Source organism: Vigna unguiculata, chromosome 1 (genome assembly GCF_004118075.2).
Source record: "Vigna unguiculata cultivar IT97K-499-35 chromosome 1, ASM411807v1, whole genome shotgun sequence".
NCBI lineage: Eukaryota > Viridiplantae > Streptophyta > Magnoliopsida > Fabales > Fabaceae > Vigna > Vigna unguiculata.
This window is the reverse complement of record NC_040279.1, coordinates 9,447,626-9,465,658: the sequence shown is the minus strand read 5'-3', so window position 1 is coordinate 9,465,658 and position 18,033 is coordinate 9,447,626. Positions and strand designations below refer to the sequence as shown.

Genomic DNA, 18,033 nt, shown 5'->3' with positions numbered 1-18,033 from the left:
CGTAGGAACATTATATAATCTTCAACCAACATAGATGATATTTAGATAATCTTCTTCTTCTTATTGTTGACTTGCATCATGAGAAAGTTGATATTCTATGTTAATTTAATCTTCATTTTCAACGTTCATATTTCCTTCACTTAATAATTTACCAGACTCAATTTTTTTTCTTTTATGATGTGTTGTCTGGTGCTTTAGTAGACTTAGTTCAGTCAACTTTGACTTTCTTGTGTTAGTCAATAAACTCATACTTGACTCCTCTACTCATGACATTTAGCTGATTATTTATTTGACTTCCAATTCGTCTAGTTTTACTTTATCTTTGTTTGTCTGCTTAGTACACTCATTTGGTTAACATACTCATCTTGGTTGACTTTAGTCATTTGATTAGTATAAGGTTCACTATCAGATTTGACTTGTCTAATGAGGCTCCTTATTTAGTCTTGTTAGAGCTGTCAAAATGGGTTGGAACCCGCGAGCCAACCCGGCTCACCACGGGTTCAGGCCGGGTTGGGTTGAAATTTTTTTATAAATTTCAATATAGGTTGATTTTTGACCTGACTCACTTAGAACCTGGCTCACTCGAGTTGAACCCGTGGTGAGCCGGGTGGCTCACCAACCCGCAAATAAAGGGTCACACAACTGTTTTTTGTTAAGTTGGGCTTTGCACTTGGGTCATATTAGGTTGTTTTTTTAGCCAACACATAGATAATTTGTATTTTTGTGATTTTGGTTTGTATTAAAGTTTATTTCGATTTTAATTAGAATTATAATTTAGTTTTGACTGAAAAAAATAAAAAAATAATATTTTTTTTAATTAAGTGAGCTCGTGAACCAACCCGTTTAATCCACCAACCCATGATGGGTCGGGTCGGGTTCAAATGTTTTTGGCTTGCTAATAAGTGAGCCGGGTTGGGTTGGCTCACTAAGTGATCAACTCGTGGTAGGTCGAGCCGGGTCAGGCCGGGTTACTCGTTTTGACAACTCTAAGTCTTGTATGGTTAACTTTTTTAACTTGACCTGTCTACTATTTACTTTAATACTTGTTTCATTTAATCTATACACTTTCATTTCTAATGAAACTTGCTTCATGAAAACATATTAGATAATAATAATCACAGTTTATGATTCACATGTGTTAAATAACGTCTAACTAATATATAGTTTAGTGATGGTTTAATTTCTTCTAATCTTTCTTTATCCAGTCTTTGCATAAGTGCATTCTATTTATTTCTTTGCCTAAATTGGGACTTAGATATACTCGAATTATTCTAATTATATGTTTTCTTTTCTTTATAGATTTTGTTCTCGTCAAAACCTTCTTAGTAGTACTAGCGTCTAATGTAGTTTGTATCACCTAATTCTAACAATCTTTTTGTTTGTAGTGATGACAAAATTATAAGTATGAAACGTAACAATTAGCTCATAATTGTAATTCCAATATGATATCTCTGTTATTAAAACATTTGGATTGTTAGTGTAAATTAATTCAATTATGACAATTGTTGTAGTTATGCTACTTTTTGAATTATGACAACCTTGAATCTATCAATTATAATTGTTAAAAATATTTCTCTCTTTTTAACATAATAGATCATATCATAATACTCTTAAGCATATGTTTTAGTCTTATTTCTCCTCCCTTTTTGTCAATTAAAAAAACTGTTAAGATTAAAGAAAAACAAAGAACTTGAAATAAAGTCAATCAGCAAGAATAATAAACACTCAAATCAATTGATTCAATCACAAATAAGAAAATATATGATAACTCAATGACAATTACTGCATAGAAATAAGAATGTACTTAGTTTTTTAAAAAAACTTAAAACAAATTAAAGTGTATTCGAAGTAAAAGAATATTTAAAGGCTTAGGGTTTTGAAAGTCTGGTTCAAAAGTGGAAGAAGTCTTGAGGTTTTGAATTAAATGAGCGAGAGTGGACATCATTTGAGTGGTGAAGGGTTCAACAAATTGTTCCAGTCCCTTTATTTGCATTTCTTCCATTTATTTCATCTTTTTCTCTAGAATAGCTTCCACGATTTCATATATGTTCTTGAGTGGGTGGTTGTTACTTACTTTAACTTTTCAGCCACATTCGAACAATACACAAAGCTTTTCTTTTCATCTTGAGAAGTTCTATGGATGATGTTGACTAGAGTCAACAATAGTCTTAGTGAGGAATTAGGGAAGGCAACGCTCAGTAGAAAATAGTTATTTGTAATCAACATCTTTGAGCTTGCAATACCCTCTGTTTCGTTTTGGTAATGATTTCATATAGCTACTTACACTAAAATTCTTATCCTTAGGAAACACAATCGTCACATCATCAGGAGAGAAACTATGTGTTAGAGTGATGAAGGCGATGGATGCCTTGGTGTAGTGATGTCCCTTTACTCTGGGTACAACTTCATCATAAACATATGATGGGGATGTTTTATATCAAAGAATTTGTAATTTTTCATCGAAGTAATTTTTTTCGAAGTGTATTCATAACATTGAATACATGTATTCAAAGTATGTATACATGTTTCATAACAAATGTCCAAATTTAATAAAACTACATAAAAGACTACCTAGATATTTATCTATAAGTAACTTCATACGTTAGGTTCACAACTAATTACCTATGGATTAGACCATAAGTAATTATGTAAGTATACATCCATATGTAATTATTTACAAATACATTGGTAATTAATAGCTATGATAAACTTCTTGTTGCTTATAAATTTAATCAAGACTCGATTTCCTCATTTAAAATTAACTACTGTAGCAATCTGAGGATCGATCCAAATAATAGACAAGGGAAATAATTGAGGTTTTGAACAAGTCTTGTGAAAAGGGAGGAAATATACCAAAATATACTTAAATTAAAATTGAAACAAATTTAAAATGCTAAGGATATAGGAGAATGCAATACATGAACTATAATGCGCCTAAGGTGTTTAATGAAAAGTTAGAACTAACTATGTGTGCCAATGTAGGAATATGCAATGTAGTGATCCTAAATTCAATCTAACTATACAAAATGTCTCTAACACCTCATTGGAACTCAATTGAATAAGGAAAACGAATTACAAACTCAAATATTTAGAATTCTAAAATATGAAAAATTCCCGAGAGAAGTTCATCCTCAAGAGCATAGGGCAACCTTCAAACTCGAATCAAAATGCGTGAAATGGAAATGTAATGATGCAGAACATCTAGAAATAGTCTATATTGATTATAGGAACAAAAATTATACAAAACGATCAAGGAGAACTCAAAATCCTAAATCAAGAACCTTAATTAAAGGTAGAAACGAACTTAATCATGAATGATGAATTGGATGCAATGAATGATAAATTGAATGTGCAAATGGTTCAAAAACAATATGTATAACATCACAAAGGTATTACAAACGAGAAATGAACACAGGATCCACGAAAATTATCGAAAAAAAAAACAAAGAGGAATGGAACATTGGTTCAACTTTGCAAAAGAGAAATTCATGACTCAACTTGATGATTTATGTATGGTTGATCATAATCAAACGACCTTTGATATCTAAATAGGATGAACTACACATCCTCTGAAAGTTCAACTCGTCTCCAAGTCAAATCCAGTGTTATTTTAGATCAACATCACTCAATCATTCAAAATTAAATCATGAATTCATTTCATTCGTGAATAATAGAAAGCATGGTGATTAATCGGTAAAGATGAAAGGAAAACAATAATCACATATCAAGAAACATGTTCACAACAATTATATTCAGTAAAACGAAAGAAGTACCTTACAAACTAATCATAACTAGCAAGAACAATGGTACATAGAAAAGTGAAGAAAAATGATGAAGAACAATAACAAATGGTTCTGTGTTGGAGAAGAACGAAAATGTGTTTCGTGTGGTGGAGGAGAGGAATGGTGAATGATGTTTGTGGTGTGCTCATATGAGGGAGCTCTAGTTTTAGCACTAAAAAAACAGAACCAGAACTTGTTACTAGTTGTACAAGTTTTAATAACTACTAAACTACAACAAATTTGCCTATCTACTTTTACAATTCTACTTGGCACTTGGGTGACCGATTTCCCAACAATTGTGCCATTTCACTCTAGTTCATTTGCTCATGTTTGGTGATGCTTCCACATCGACTACCTTTTACAATGGGTGATTAAGTCTAGCTGGCTCACAGTAGCTCCAAACTGTCACTTAAAGGCTTTTCTTCAAGTTAGTCTTGTATGGCTTGAGTTCTACTTCATTTGTCATCATGACAACAACTTTTCTCACTCAATTTCCTTTCAGCAGCTCCAATATGACCCTCTACCTATTGTTCCACTAAGAACACAAGTTAGAATTTACAAAACCAAATTATATTATGCCTACAATTTACTTAAAAGAGTTAAATGTACAAAAATGAGATTTAAGAGTGTTATGCATCTATGGAGCACGTTTCAGCCATCTTAGAGTTAGAACAAGTGTGTTTTAATGTCGTACATTGACTTATTTTTACCTACAAAATCATTATATTACTCAAGCCTTTAAGCAAAATTAATAGTGAAATTACATGTAGATTCAGAGTCCTCTTATTCTAAAAAGTGTTTTGATTAACATCATGAGTGGTGTAACAGTTGTTTAAACATGTCAAAAATGTTTATACATAATTATAATCATATTGGGCCTTTCAAAATTATGAGGCATTCAAAGTTTGTGTGTAATATTACAAAGGTTGATTGGTGTTCTCCAACTCTGGCCATTGTTAAATGTAATGTGGTTTTCCTTCTTTCTTTGGACACGCTTTAAACTTTCAAACTGAAATAATGATTGATCCTAGTTATTGAGACAATTGTGTTTAAAGGATGAACTTCGTTATGCTTTAAATGTGATTCTATTTTTGTTTTACATATTTTTAAAAATTTTAGGATGGTGTCTCGATCTACTTGAGGTAAATGTTTGAGCATATAAACATTTCTCAATCTTACTACTTCTCATCGTTTTAGGAAGGTTTTTCTCGAGGATACTGGTTTGATACTATCCCAAATCTTAATTAATGAACCAAATAAATTCGACATGGATTCTTTTTTTATCTAATTTAAAGTGTTTAACGTTGTGATTCTAGTACCAAGACAAACTTAATGATCAATTCACTTATATTTTGATTTAGAAACACAAATGTATTCAAACAATTGAGTTCTTTCTTAATGTAGGTCTTAATCAATAATTCGTGCATTTATCTCCACCGATCATATTTTTTGTATTTTATTTTTAAAGATGGAATGGTGGATGAATAAAAAAGATAAAATGGAGAACAATAATTGAAGATGAGAGTGGAGATGTAGGTGTTGCAGGAATGTAAATTGCAATAAAGTAAATTACCAAGGGTAGAACAAAAACTAGTAAACAAATTAACAAAAATGGTGAACCAAATTATTACAACCAACATTGGCTTGGCCATTTTTCGTATTTGCGGCAATAATTTGTTTCCCCAAATTTACATTTGAACTACCTATTTATATTTTTACCTTTTTTTCTTCTAGAAGTTACACTACAAATAGAATAAAAGAAAAAATTACATAAAATAAAGTAACTACCTAAAACCACCCATATTGTGCTAGGTTTACCCATTCTTTCCTATTTTGAGACAGTTTATGAATTACTTACGCCTTTGGAGGGCCTCTCAACACTACATTTTCTATGGAGTCATTCTCAAATTTCCCACATTCCAACACCACCAAACTCATCAATCAATAGATGAGATACGAATGGAATTTTGATGCAATGTTGGAAAAATCTATTGACCATGCCCTTCTGCCCAGAAAACAACCTATCTAAGATGGTTCTATAGGGTCAACGATGTTTACCGGACCCATTGGGAGAAGATTGGTATTTTCAATATAATCTAGTGTTCCAAGCACAACCTATATTTCCTTAACATTAACATGTTTAGCGTTGTTGTCCATCTTTATATCAAGGAGCTTAATGCACTCGAGTTACCTTGTGGCCCTACACCCCACTTTATTTGATGTTGTCACTATTACGTGCCTTAAGCCCTTGATTAAACCTACCATGTAGTTGCCTTCCCATGACACTACCTTTGAGACCAAAATTCGATGGCATGAAAAAGCTTATGGCCACTTCCTAGAAGAACATTTCATCAGGGACCCTTCTGTCACGAAATTAACACCTCTGCCCACTCTCAATCCACTCGAACATAACCTTCTAAGTGAAGGTTACAAACCAATTTCAATATGCAATTAAGCAATGCATACATCCATGAATTTGTGACAGCCAAGCTACAAACATTAAGCATGAACATAACCCAACCTAGAACATATACACCTAATTTGTAAATTAAGCATAAACAGAACAAGCATATATATTCCACGAATTCAAGATAAAGAAATGGTAGAAATATCGAAACCGACATGACCTCAAAGCTTCATTGCATTTTTCTTCAAATAGTCAATACATGGACTTTAGCAAGCCATGGAAATGGAGCAATAAAACAGTTGTAAATGAAATTGCCTCATGGAGAATAATAAAAAACGTAAATAACCAAAACAGAACATCAAATCCTCAGTTAGGTCATATGGAAACATGAATGGAAGAACAACACAAGATTATTAAAGCTTCTTGGAAACAAAAATGGCTTTTGTAACATAGAAAACATAAACCCCATAGATAGGTGTTGTTCCAAGTGATTACAAATCCGAAAATGAAAATACCCAAGCTTCCAAATGTGCAAAAAACTTAAAACCCACAATGCGTGCAGTCAATAATGTATAAAACATGAATAAAGAGTGTTAAAACATGAAAACTAGGTGGGAGCCTCCATGGGTTACCATACAAAGCTTTGAAATGTAAAAATGGAGTATGAGGAAGAAGGTGAAGAGCGAATTCAAAAATGCAGCCTTAAATCTTGTGGTCACATCCATTCAGCCACTCAATATTACAAAAATGCCACTACATGCTTTAGAATTACAAAAATGTCACTATAAACCCAAAATGTTGGCCTAGTGACGTGGACAAGCTAATTGACATGGTGCAGATGTGGGAATGTTGTGGGAATGATATGAAAACTCTCTTTTCATCTTAAGATTAGTGTCCAAGCTCCAAAATTGTTTCATCTAAAATACCTAAAAATAATTACAAACAAAAATTTGACCAAATAATCTCAAATTATTAAAAATTCAGAATAATGACCCAATAAAGCTCAATAAATGAAAATGCACTAAGGATAGACAATTAAGCAATAAACATCCATCAAAATGGGCACTGAAAAGGTAGTAGAATAGAAGAAAATAATGACTCATCACGTTATTGCCACATATTTTGACTGATATGTTGAAAGTGTGACAATGGGTTGTTTCTTTGAACTCCATGAGAAAGAATATCCTCCCATGAAATATATAAAGCAACTGGTTCTATTTATATCATTGATATCTCTAGCATAATCACTATCACAAAATCTATGGAGTTTGTAATCATTAGAAAATGAATAAAATAACTGATAGTCAAAAGTAACTTTTAGATAACAAAGTATCCTCTTAGGAACTTTCATATAGGTAGAAGTGGGAGACTCCATCAATTGACTTACTACTCCAACTGCGTACAAAATATCGAGATTTGTAGATATTAAGTATCTCAAACTTCCATGAGGCCTTTGAATAAAGTGAGATTCTCTTTCTCTTCATCTTAAAACTTTGATAGCTTCATCCCACTTTCCATGGGTGTATTCTGTAACATCACGACCGAATATTACTAATTTAAAAAAAATAAAATATAAATAAATACAAACTTGCATTTATTATTATTATCTTTCCCAAAATTGCGGGAAATTTTAAACATTTATTAAACTCATCCAATTAAATCACAGTGTTCCAATAATCCATACTAGTTCATATTCTAGTAAAAATACAGTTTACAAAAATTTGAAAACAAAATGATAGTAAACTTCCATAAAAAGCTTTCCCACGCTAGCCCATCTCCAGCTTTATGCCTCACCAGCATCACTTAGAACATCATTTGCTCCTGTGTGACAAGTCACACGATCATCGCCAAATACACACAAAAAGGGAGAACTCATAACAATATAAATATACAATTAATAAAAAAAAGATTCACTGCAAACTACTTTATTTTATCTAAATTGCTTAATCTTAACAATCGATACCCAAGGATTTCAAATCATTGTCTCATTATACAAATGAAACTATTAATCCATTTACCCATGCTTCCATGACCCTGCCCGCTCATGGCCCAACCTCTACGAACCTCCTCGCTTGTAGTCCAAATCTAAGGACCTCCCCGCTCGTAGTCCAACACACGTGATCCAACAACTACGAACCTCCTCGCTCGCAACAGGTCTCAAGTGTGAGAATGGAACATACGAACCTCTCTGCTCGTATCTTCACACGAGAGCATCATAATATGAACCTCCCCGCTCATATTATCACGTATTCATCACTAGTCATGAACCTACTCGCTCATGACACTGTCCAGCATCTCCTAGTCCAAGTCCACATCTCAATACATCAAAACGAAATTAAGAAAAGCACATTGCACTATACAAGGTACATACTCAAGATGGTCTTAGGGATTCCAATGCTTCCATGAACCTGCCCGCTCGTGATCCAACTCTACAAACCTCTCCACTCATAGTCCAACTCTATTGATCTCTTTGCCCGTAGTCCAACACGCGTGATTCATCCAACTATGAACCTCTCCGCTCGCAGAAACTCTCAAGTGTGGGCATGAAACATACACGAGAGTATCACTAATATGAACCTCCCCACTCATATTAACCATGCATTCCATCACCAATCACGAACCTACCCACTCGTGATACGGTCAAGCATATCCCAGACAAGGACCAACAGACAAAGCCATGCAAAAAATATCACAAATGCACCCTACCACTGCACCATGGCCTGGCGGAGCCTAAGCGTCGTCAGGCAAAATGGCAGTGTAGACCGCTTGACGATTCCATATCACCATCGAGTGCCACAACACATAAGACTTCCATGTTTCCTACTATCGTGCGGTGGTCCACTCTACATCGCTAGGTGCTACACCAGTAATGTCACACTATTGGTTTTAGGTACTCTAATTCAGCTCCTAGCATCCAAGCATTCAATTCTTAAATATCCAGAAATCAAAATACACATTCATATACTCCAAATTACAACATCACAACACATATGCATCGTTCAAGTATAAGCACACATTCCTCTCTTTTATAATTCATATATACTCAATCTTAAATCAATGCCAAAATTCAATTTGAACCCCAGAGTAAACCATGCTCATATGAAATTATGAAATAATAAGGCAATATGCACACAACTCATTTATTCATACGAAGCATATAGTAACTACAAGAACCCGCTTTTTACCAATTCCTTATGTCAAATTAAGATTAACATCAACACTTAGTCATTTAACTCACATATATTCAAATTGATACAATTGCACAATTACACAACTCATACACTACATATGACACAATCAAAGCTACATACTTATTTCGCATGCCCCCGCAATCCCATTACATTTAAAGCATGATTATCATGTTCCCATACTTGCCCAAAACCCATCTTGATCATGCAATACTCGGTCATAATGATATCATCAATAGTGGCCTTTTTTACACACTTATAACATCAAACATTCGAGCTAACACACACACACACACGCACACACACACACATATATATATATATATATATATATATATATATGTATATGTATATGTGTATATATATATATATATATATATATATATATATATATATATACACACACACATATTCACTAATCAAGATCATATCAGCACTTAAGCACACTTAAGCATCTATCACTAATCATACTCTTAGGGAATTCAAACCAACAATCATGAGTAACATAGACCTCCAATTCAAATCTCCACCATTCAAAGTAAAGAAAAACATGTTATGGATCACTTGTCAAAATTTCACTTAAATTGGATGGTTAAGGAACCGAAAAATGCAATTTTACGAAAACTAAGCAGACTAGAAAAATCGTAGTCGCCTAGTGACTAGATCTTGTTACCCAACGGTAGGAAACCTGGTGCCTAGCGGTAGGAAACCACTGCTCGGTACTCCCTGCTACGCAAAAAATTCAAAAAACTATTTTTCATGAAAAGATGGATATTCCACACCTCCAAAGCATCCAAATACATTATCTACTCATGCAATTTATAAAGCACACGTACAAAGATATTAAATAACTCCTCAAAACACCAAAACATGTGACAAAAATCAACCACAATTGTAGAACTAGGAAAGTCCAGTTTGCGTCACCTAGCGTTTTCGACCCAACCACTAGGTAGTTCATCACCAACTCAGAAAAACAACACATAATTCATGGATCGCATGGCCAACCTTCAATGCTGCCAGACGGTTTCTGAAAAAATTCCAGAAACGTGAAAACAGAGAAGGTTTTTATCATACCATGGCATCACAAGCACACATTATACTACGCAAACATCATAAAACAATTATACACATAAAGGAGCTCCTCTAACCTGAATTCCTTACTCAAACTTGATAATTTGGAGTCTCCAATTGATTAATTGCGGCCTCCTTTGTTACCAGTCTCACCCCTTGCTGCAACGTCTCACCAATTCACGTTTACACGTTTAGAAACTTTTCCTCCCAACACTCACTATTGACAATCTCAAAAACCCCCCTTTTTCTTCCTTAATTAGTTTCTTAACTCTACCTTAATTAAGCTTAATGAAAAAAAAACGAAATTTAATTTTTAATGTTGGTAATTGCCATTCAAGGCCATTACTTCATGGTTTCCCAACCTATCCATATGCTCCTCAAGACGGCTAGGGTTGGTCTGGCTCTTCACATTCATGCCAAAAAGAATTTTGGCAAAAAGAAAGTTTAATTCGTGGTTAACAAAGTTTGACCACACAACCACATAATTGTCAAGTCCATGCACAACCAATCAACCAATTCATGTTTCATGATAAGTCCTATACATTTATGATTATATTATCACTCATCATGAACAAGCATATTACCAAAATAATAAAAAATTAAAATAACACACAATTTATCAGGCATAGGACTCAAACCCAAGTCCTCTCAACACAGTCAAGTACTCTCAACCAATTGAGCTAGTATTATTCCACATCATAAAAGCCAATATTAATTACCATAAAGGTTCCCACTACCCGCATTTATTAAATAATTATTTATTTAATTATTTAAATTTCTCAGGTCTTACATATTCATTGGATTACAATCAAACATTTTAAATTTCTTCAAAATCTTTGTTGCATAACTTTCTTGAGAAATAAATATGCCTTCTTCCAATTGTTTAATCTCTAAGCCCAAATAGTATGACATCAGCCCTAGGTCTATCATCTCAAACTCATATGAGATCACCTTCTTGAATTCTTCGAACAAGCTTGGATTGCTGCCAGTGAATATGAGATCATCCACATTGACAAAGAATCAAAATATCTCCAGTATTATAAGTTTTAATACAGAGAGCATACTCGTTAAGACATCGAACAAAGCCATTATCTTGAAAGTACTTGTCAATGCGGCTGTTCCATGCCCTTTGTGCTTGCTTTAATCCATACAAAGGTCTTTTAAATTTTAGATACTTATCTTCAAGTCTTTCATTCACAAAGCCCAAAAGTTTATCAATATAGACTTCTTCTTTTAGATAGCCATTCAGGAATGCAGACTTCACATCAGGTTGATAAATCTTCCACTTCATTTTGGCCACCAAAGAAATCAACAAATGGATTGTATCCATGTGAGAGACAGGTGCATAAACTTTATCATAGTCTACTTCATGCTTTTACTTGTAGCCTTTTGCAACTAGTTGTGCTTTGTATCTTTCTACCTCTCCACTAGCATTCTTCTTTGTCTTGTCTATCCATTTTAATCTAATTGTTTCATGACCTTTGGGAAAGAGTTATTAATTTCCAAGTGTCATTTTTTTTTATTAACTTGATCTCCTCTTCCATGGCATGTCTCCACCTTTTATCTTTCACGACTTCCTCAAAATTCAATGGTTCACAATCTATTTGAATGCAATATAACCCTTTAAGATTACAAGTGACTTCATAAGATCTCTCATAGATTTCACGTATGTCTCTTTTCTTCCTTGTCCTTTCACTCGTACTTTCTTCTTTTGCATGAGATGTAGTTGATAGAAGGGGCAAATGAGAAAGAGGGGCATCTTGAATTATAGTTTCTTGATTTTCTCCCTATTCTTCAAGATATGGAAGAAATTCATAAGTCTTTGCTTCTTGAGCATCCCAATTCCATGTAGTTTCTTCACCAAATTTGACATCACGTGATACGATCCTTACTAGAAAGAACAATTAACATAACAATAAAGAACGCGGAATAAAATAGAGATGGAATGTGCCACAATCTAGTAGATTGATAAGAAAAGGAAGATTTTCCATAAAGTGGTCCCTTTTTGATAAGAACTGTAACATCTCGTCAGAATATTACAGGTTTATAAATAAAATGAAGAAAATAAAATTACTCAGCGCATTTAAAAATACCTCATTTTCCCAAAGCGCGGGAAAATTTAAAATTTATTAAATAAACAATTAACGTTCGTAACAATCCGGGTTAAAACCAAAAGGACAATGTTATAAAATCACCCATCAGGGTTTACAACTGTTTTCAAAAGCAATAAATAAAACATAAGAGTTCCCCCAAGTCGAACCCCTCTCCACGACTAAGCTGCACCTGAGCCACCTGCATCATCAACATCTGCTCCCGTGTACTACGTACACGATCATCGCCAAATACACGCAGATAGGGTGAGCTTAGCAGATAAATCATATATATTACAGATATGTACATGTTCATATACACACATATTACCATACGTAACTTGAATTTTCCACATTATTCTATCCTTTAATTCCTAGCATCTGACCCTCAATCAGATCATTTGTGTTCTACATCATCTAAGGCTTGCTTCAAGGTGACTTGCTGCCATACTTATCGGCCACAACCGATAGAGCACGTGCGGGAAAACATGCTACGGATCATACACCGTAACGCCAGGTAGAGTTCCCATATACGAACATAGTCCGTATCGTCCCAAGACTACCAAACTCGTCAGCTAACAACTAAGGAGGGCAATCTATCTGGACCCATCCGTACTGGCCACAACCAGCACACTCACACCGGCAACACTCGCCAACCCGAGTCACAACTCAAGGGTTCCTTGTTTTCATCCGTCATCCCGAGCCATAACCTATTAATTGCTCTTGGATCCTTTACCAATAAGAGGTTGTCAAGCCTATTACACTGTTTACTCTCTTATTCGCAATATTTGGTAAATTTTGTAAACCCCATTGTACCCAACTTACTCAGTACTCAAAGTCTCTACTACGCCATAGTATAGGAATACCTCTAATCTCGGATATCACTACTTCCTAAGAGGATTCTCACCCTTATAGTTCATACACGACTCCATCATCAAACCCTCCCAAATACCCCAAGTTTCCATCTATTGATCTTAACCCAATGGAACTAGAATCAACCTCAGTGCACGACAAACTCAACCTGTAGCAGCGCAGCCACTGCGCTGGCGCCTGGCGGCCAGCCCCCGTGCCGCCAGGCGGTGCTTATCATCTGGACATTTTTTCCAGATTTCTCCTGCATTCAAAACCCCATCATTTCTCCATCTTTGAGAATTCCCACTACAATGCAATCCAGACCAAGCACAATCATGACAAATCCATAATTAATCACCTTAACCATTCTTCCTATGTCCAATTTACGGTAATTCAGTTCAAATAGTAATCAAAGATATCACACCTTCAAACCCTAACCTATACACATTGTTCCATTCATTTCAGTCACTAATTAGGTGATTATACCTACTGTTGGATTACCATTATCACTCTATAAGCTTTCCCACTAACTTATGCCTGATCAGATTTAACCCAGAAATCCAGAAAACCCAAAACGAGTAAAACTGCCCCGCGCCGCCTGGCGGTTCAACTAGTTCCGCCAGGCACTTCATCAGGAACCCAAAAAATAAGGCTAAAACACTTGTGTCGCCTGGTGGCCGGGAATGTGCCGCCAGGCAGTTCCTCTTCCAGGAACCCAAAAAACACTCACACAGGCATGCGCCGCCTGGCGACTATGTAGAGCCCGCTAGGCGGTTTCTGGAAATTTTCCAGAAATCCAAATTTCACGAAGACAACAGTGATTATGCATCCAGGCTATCATATTATTCATGAAATTAAATAATAAAACAATCAGAAACGGAGTCCAGCTCCCCTAACTTGGAATTCCTTCGCTTAATTTGAAATACTTGAGATCTCCCAACAATCACCAATGGTCCTCCTCTTGGCTTCCCTTCAACCAGCCCCAAAACTCTCTCCCACTCACTAATCTCAGTAATTTTTATGCTTTGTTTCTGGTACCACTTCTAGTATTGTCAAACCCTTTCAAAACCTCCACTTTGGCCTTTTAAATGGGAACTTAAGGTTAGGGAGAGGGTTAAAAACAATCTACCACTTAATTTTGAACGTTAATGACCATTCAATCTCCCATTATGGAGTGTTTTTATAGCCACCCTTAGCTGCTACTTTCTCTAGGGTTTACGCTAACTCTTCACCTTCATGCCAAACCCAAAACTAGCAAAAAGAGTGTCTAATTTGGGTTTCCGAAGACTTGAACCCATACCCATGCAATTGCCAAATCAATATCAACCATCATGTCAATTCATATTTCTTGCTAGAAATCACAATTCAATCATCATAACATACCAGAACATGTTTTCATAGATTTAAATAATAAAACAATAATACAAAAGTTAGCATACATAAGACTTGAACCCAAATCCTCTCACATAATCAAAGTACTCTCAACCACATGAGCTAGCACTTTTCCACATCATACCAATCATAATTTAATATCATAATTATTTCCCCTCCCGCATTTATTAATTAATTATTTATTTAATTAATTAAATTCTACGGGTCTTACAAGAACTCAATCAAAAGGGTAGTCGCCACAATAAAAAATAGATAAGTCTAGATGCGACAATCCAATCCAAGATTGATAAGTTAAGACGCCACGATAGAGATTGATAAGTCTAAAGAAGCTTCGCCACAAAGATCCTTGTCTTTGATAAGAACCTAATAATATTGACGCCACAAAGATCCCCGTCTTTGATAAGTCAAAGAAGATTCGTCACAAAGCTCCTTGTCTTTGATAAGAACCTCGAGACCTAAGCCAAGGACCAAGAGAATCCTCCCTTGATGAAATAACTTTATTAATGACTAAAAAATGATTAGAATTTTTGTAGACATTGATATTTATAGTCCTTAAAAGATAAAAGATAAAAACTAAAAAGAAAAATATCAAAAGATATCCATAATATCAAAAGATATCAAAAGAGATCCAAAAATATCAAAAGATATAAAAAGATATCCAAAATATCAAAAGATATCAAAGATATACAAATATATCAAAAGATATAAAAATATATCAAAAATATCAAAAGATATCAAAAATATCAAAAGATAACAAAATATTGAAAGATGACAAAAGATAAAATAAAAAAAAAGATAATATGGATCATTTACATAATTAAATTTAATTCTATAAATTATTCTGTAATTGTATAATCTTCATGTCTTCATGTCCTTTTAATGTTAAAAGATCTTCCTCAAATTATCTTTCTTGTTTCGGCACATGGGTGTAAGTTATACTCCCAAACGCAAATGACTAATACTAGGTTTCCTTGCACTCCATGCTTCTTGAGGAGTTTGATCTTTGAGATTGAACGTTGGAGATCAACTAGATAAATAGATTGCACAAGAAACAACTTCAGTCCAAAACTCCTTGGGCATATTTTAAACTTTCAACATGCTTATGGTCATGTTGAGAATGGTTTTGTTCTTTCTTTTGACTACTCAATTTTGCTATGGTGATCTAAGAACACTCACTCAATGAACAGTCAAACGGTTTGAGTCATGTACCCATTAATAGAGATAAGACAATGGTTTTCACTAAAGATGATAGAAGATAATGTAAGGGTTATATTAAATTAGCATGACTACGATCATGTACTTCCCCTTTGTTAGAGAATTTTTCTTACAAATCTTGGATTTAAACTAAATTTGGCTGGTTTACGTTGATATTATTTGTATTGAATTATACTTAATTAACTTTTATTAAAATGTATAACATGCTAAATATTTTTTTGTAGTATATAGTAAATTTTCCAAACTGTTAAATTTATAGTGGAAGATAATAGGATATAAAAATATTTTAAAAAAATAAAATCATAATTTTTATAAATTAAAGTCGTTATGATCTTGTTTCTATTTTTTTTTCTTCCTCACATTCAACTAGAACCATTGATAAAATAAGTGAAGACTAAGAAATTCGATAAAATAATTGTAAATTATAATAAATAAAATGTGCGATTAAGTTTACTTGCAATACTATGTCAAAATCGAGATTTACGCGTTATTATATTATAAATAGTAACATACAATGTGTTTTTCTTTTAAATAAATGTGGATCTAATCCTTTAAAAATTATTCGTTTGTTTTCATTGTCTTATTCAAAGTATTTACTTTTTACTTCTAAAGTAATTAGAATTAAAATTTAATATACACAGTTGAAAATAACAATAAGCTATAGCCTTTTTAAATTAAAAGGATATATAGAGATAACATAACAAAATTAAAGAATTTACCTAGCTAGTTCCTTCTTTATGATCACTTCTTAATTTAAAATCAACAATCTTTGACACAATGGCCTTAGTCTAAACTAGCAATTAATTAATTCGATAGGATTGATAGAGACTGATATGTACACACAAGAACCAACTGGTAATGAACACCAATGTATGTGTTAAAATTATTAAACGAACAAATACAGGCCCACAAGCTCTAAATACGTATATACACCCCTCCAGCGATACCAAAACAATAAATGTACGTATATGTATGTATGGTATAGACTGAAAAATGAAATCAATAAATCAGATAGAAACAAGTGTATCTATATACATACACCTGCGTGCAGAAGATAACTAAGTGGTTGGTTTATTCAGCCCAGAGGTCGTTTATCGGTGGCATCTCTCGGAGTAACCTATCGAAATCCTTAAACGACACATCTCTCATCAAAAACGACCTCGGTACTCCACCTTTGTCGTGTCTATTTCTTTCGGCCTTTGCTCCGGAAGTGTCGGAATCTTTACCCGTAAGCTTCTGCACCACAGATTTGAAGCTGGTGGCATCGGTTTCAACGTATTGGGTGTTGATTATGACAACCTTCACGGGTCCCCTGCTGCATCCCCCAGTAGCCATAGTAGAAAAAGATGAGTTTTTTTTGTTTTTTTTTTCTGTGAGAAATTGAAGGAATTGAGTAGAGTGAGTTTGGAACAAAAGGGGTTGAATAGGGTGTGAAGCAAACGATGTTGGAGTTTGTGTGTATGAAGGGTTAATGTTTGGCGTTGTTTATATAATATGGGTGGGTTGTATTTGACGGCTGAAAAAGGCGAGGAGATGAAATGAGTTGACCGTTGGTGCCTGTGCGAAATGAGGGGGAAGGTGGGCATATGAAAAGGGAGATATGGTCAAGTTACGCAATTTGATAGCTAAGGAAGGAAGCTAGAAAAACAAATTTAAGGTCGTGTGCCTTATTATGTTCCTAAGTTCAGGATGGATAAAGTCAGAATGGGGGGCACAAAAAGCTGTTCTAGGTCCACAAAAAGCTGGTATTTTTCAAAATTATAAACAATAATCGAAGTTTTTTTTTTTTTTTCGTTTTGTTTAATATGTTTGGATGAAATTTGGTGTTGCGTGTTTCCTCACACATTTTTTGGTTTGGTCTTTGTATGTTTAACAAGAGTGTTTCTTTTTAAGGTAGCAAAACATTATAGATAAACATATTTTTGAAAAATATAAATTGGCTTCTTTATTTGATTGATATAGGAAAAATTAAATGGGACCATTGGGAAAAAATTAACATGTACTTTATACGTGTAGAAAGTGGTTATAAGTAAAAA

At 34.1% G+C, this 18,033-nt stretch overlaps 1 protein-coding gene across 1 annotated transcript; it reads right to left on the bottom strand.

The window, feature by feature from the left end:
• Positions 1 to 17,068: 17,068 nt before the first annotated feature.
• On the bottom strand, positions 17,069 to 17,332 carry LOC114187913 (VQ motif-containing protein 1-like). Its single transcript, XM_028076324.1, has one exon. The coding sequence runs from the start codon at positions 17,330 to 17,332 to the stop codon at positions 17,069 to 17,071; it is 264 nt and encodes an 87-aa protein (XP_027932125.1).
• Positions 17,333 to 18,033: the final 701 nt, after the last annotated feature.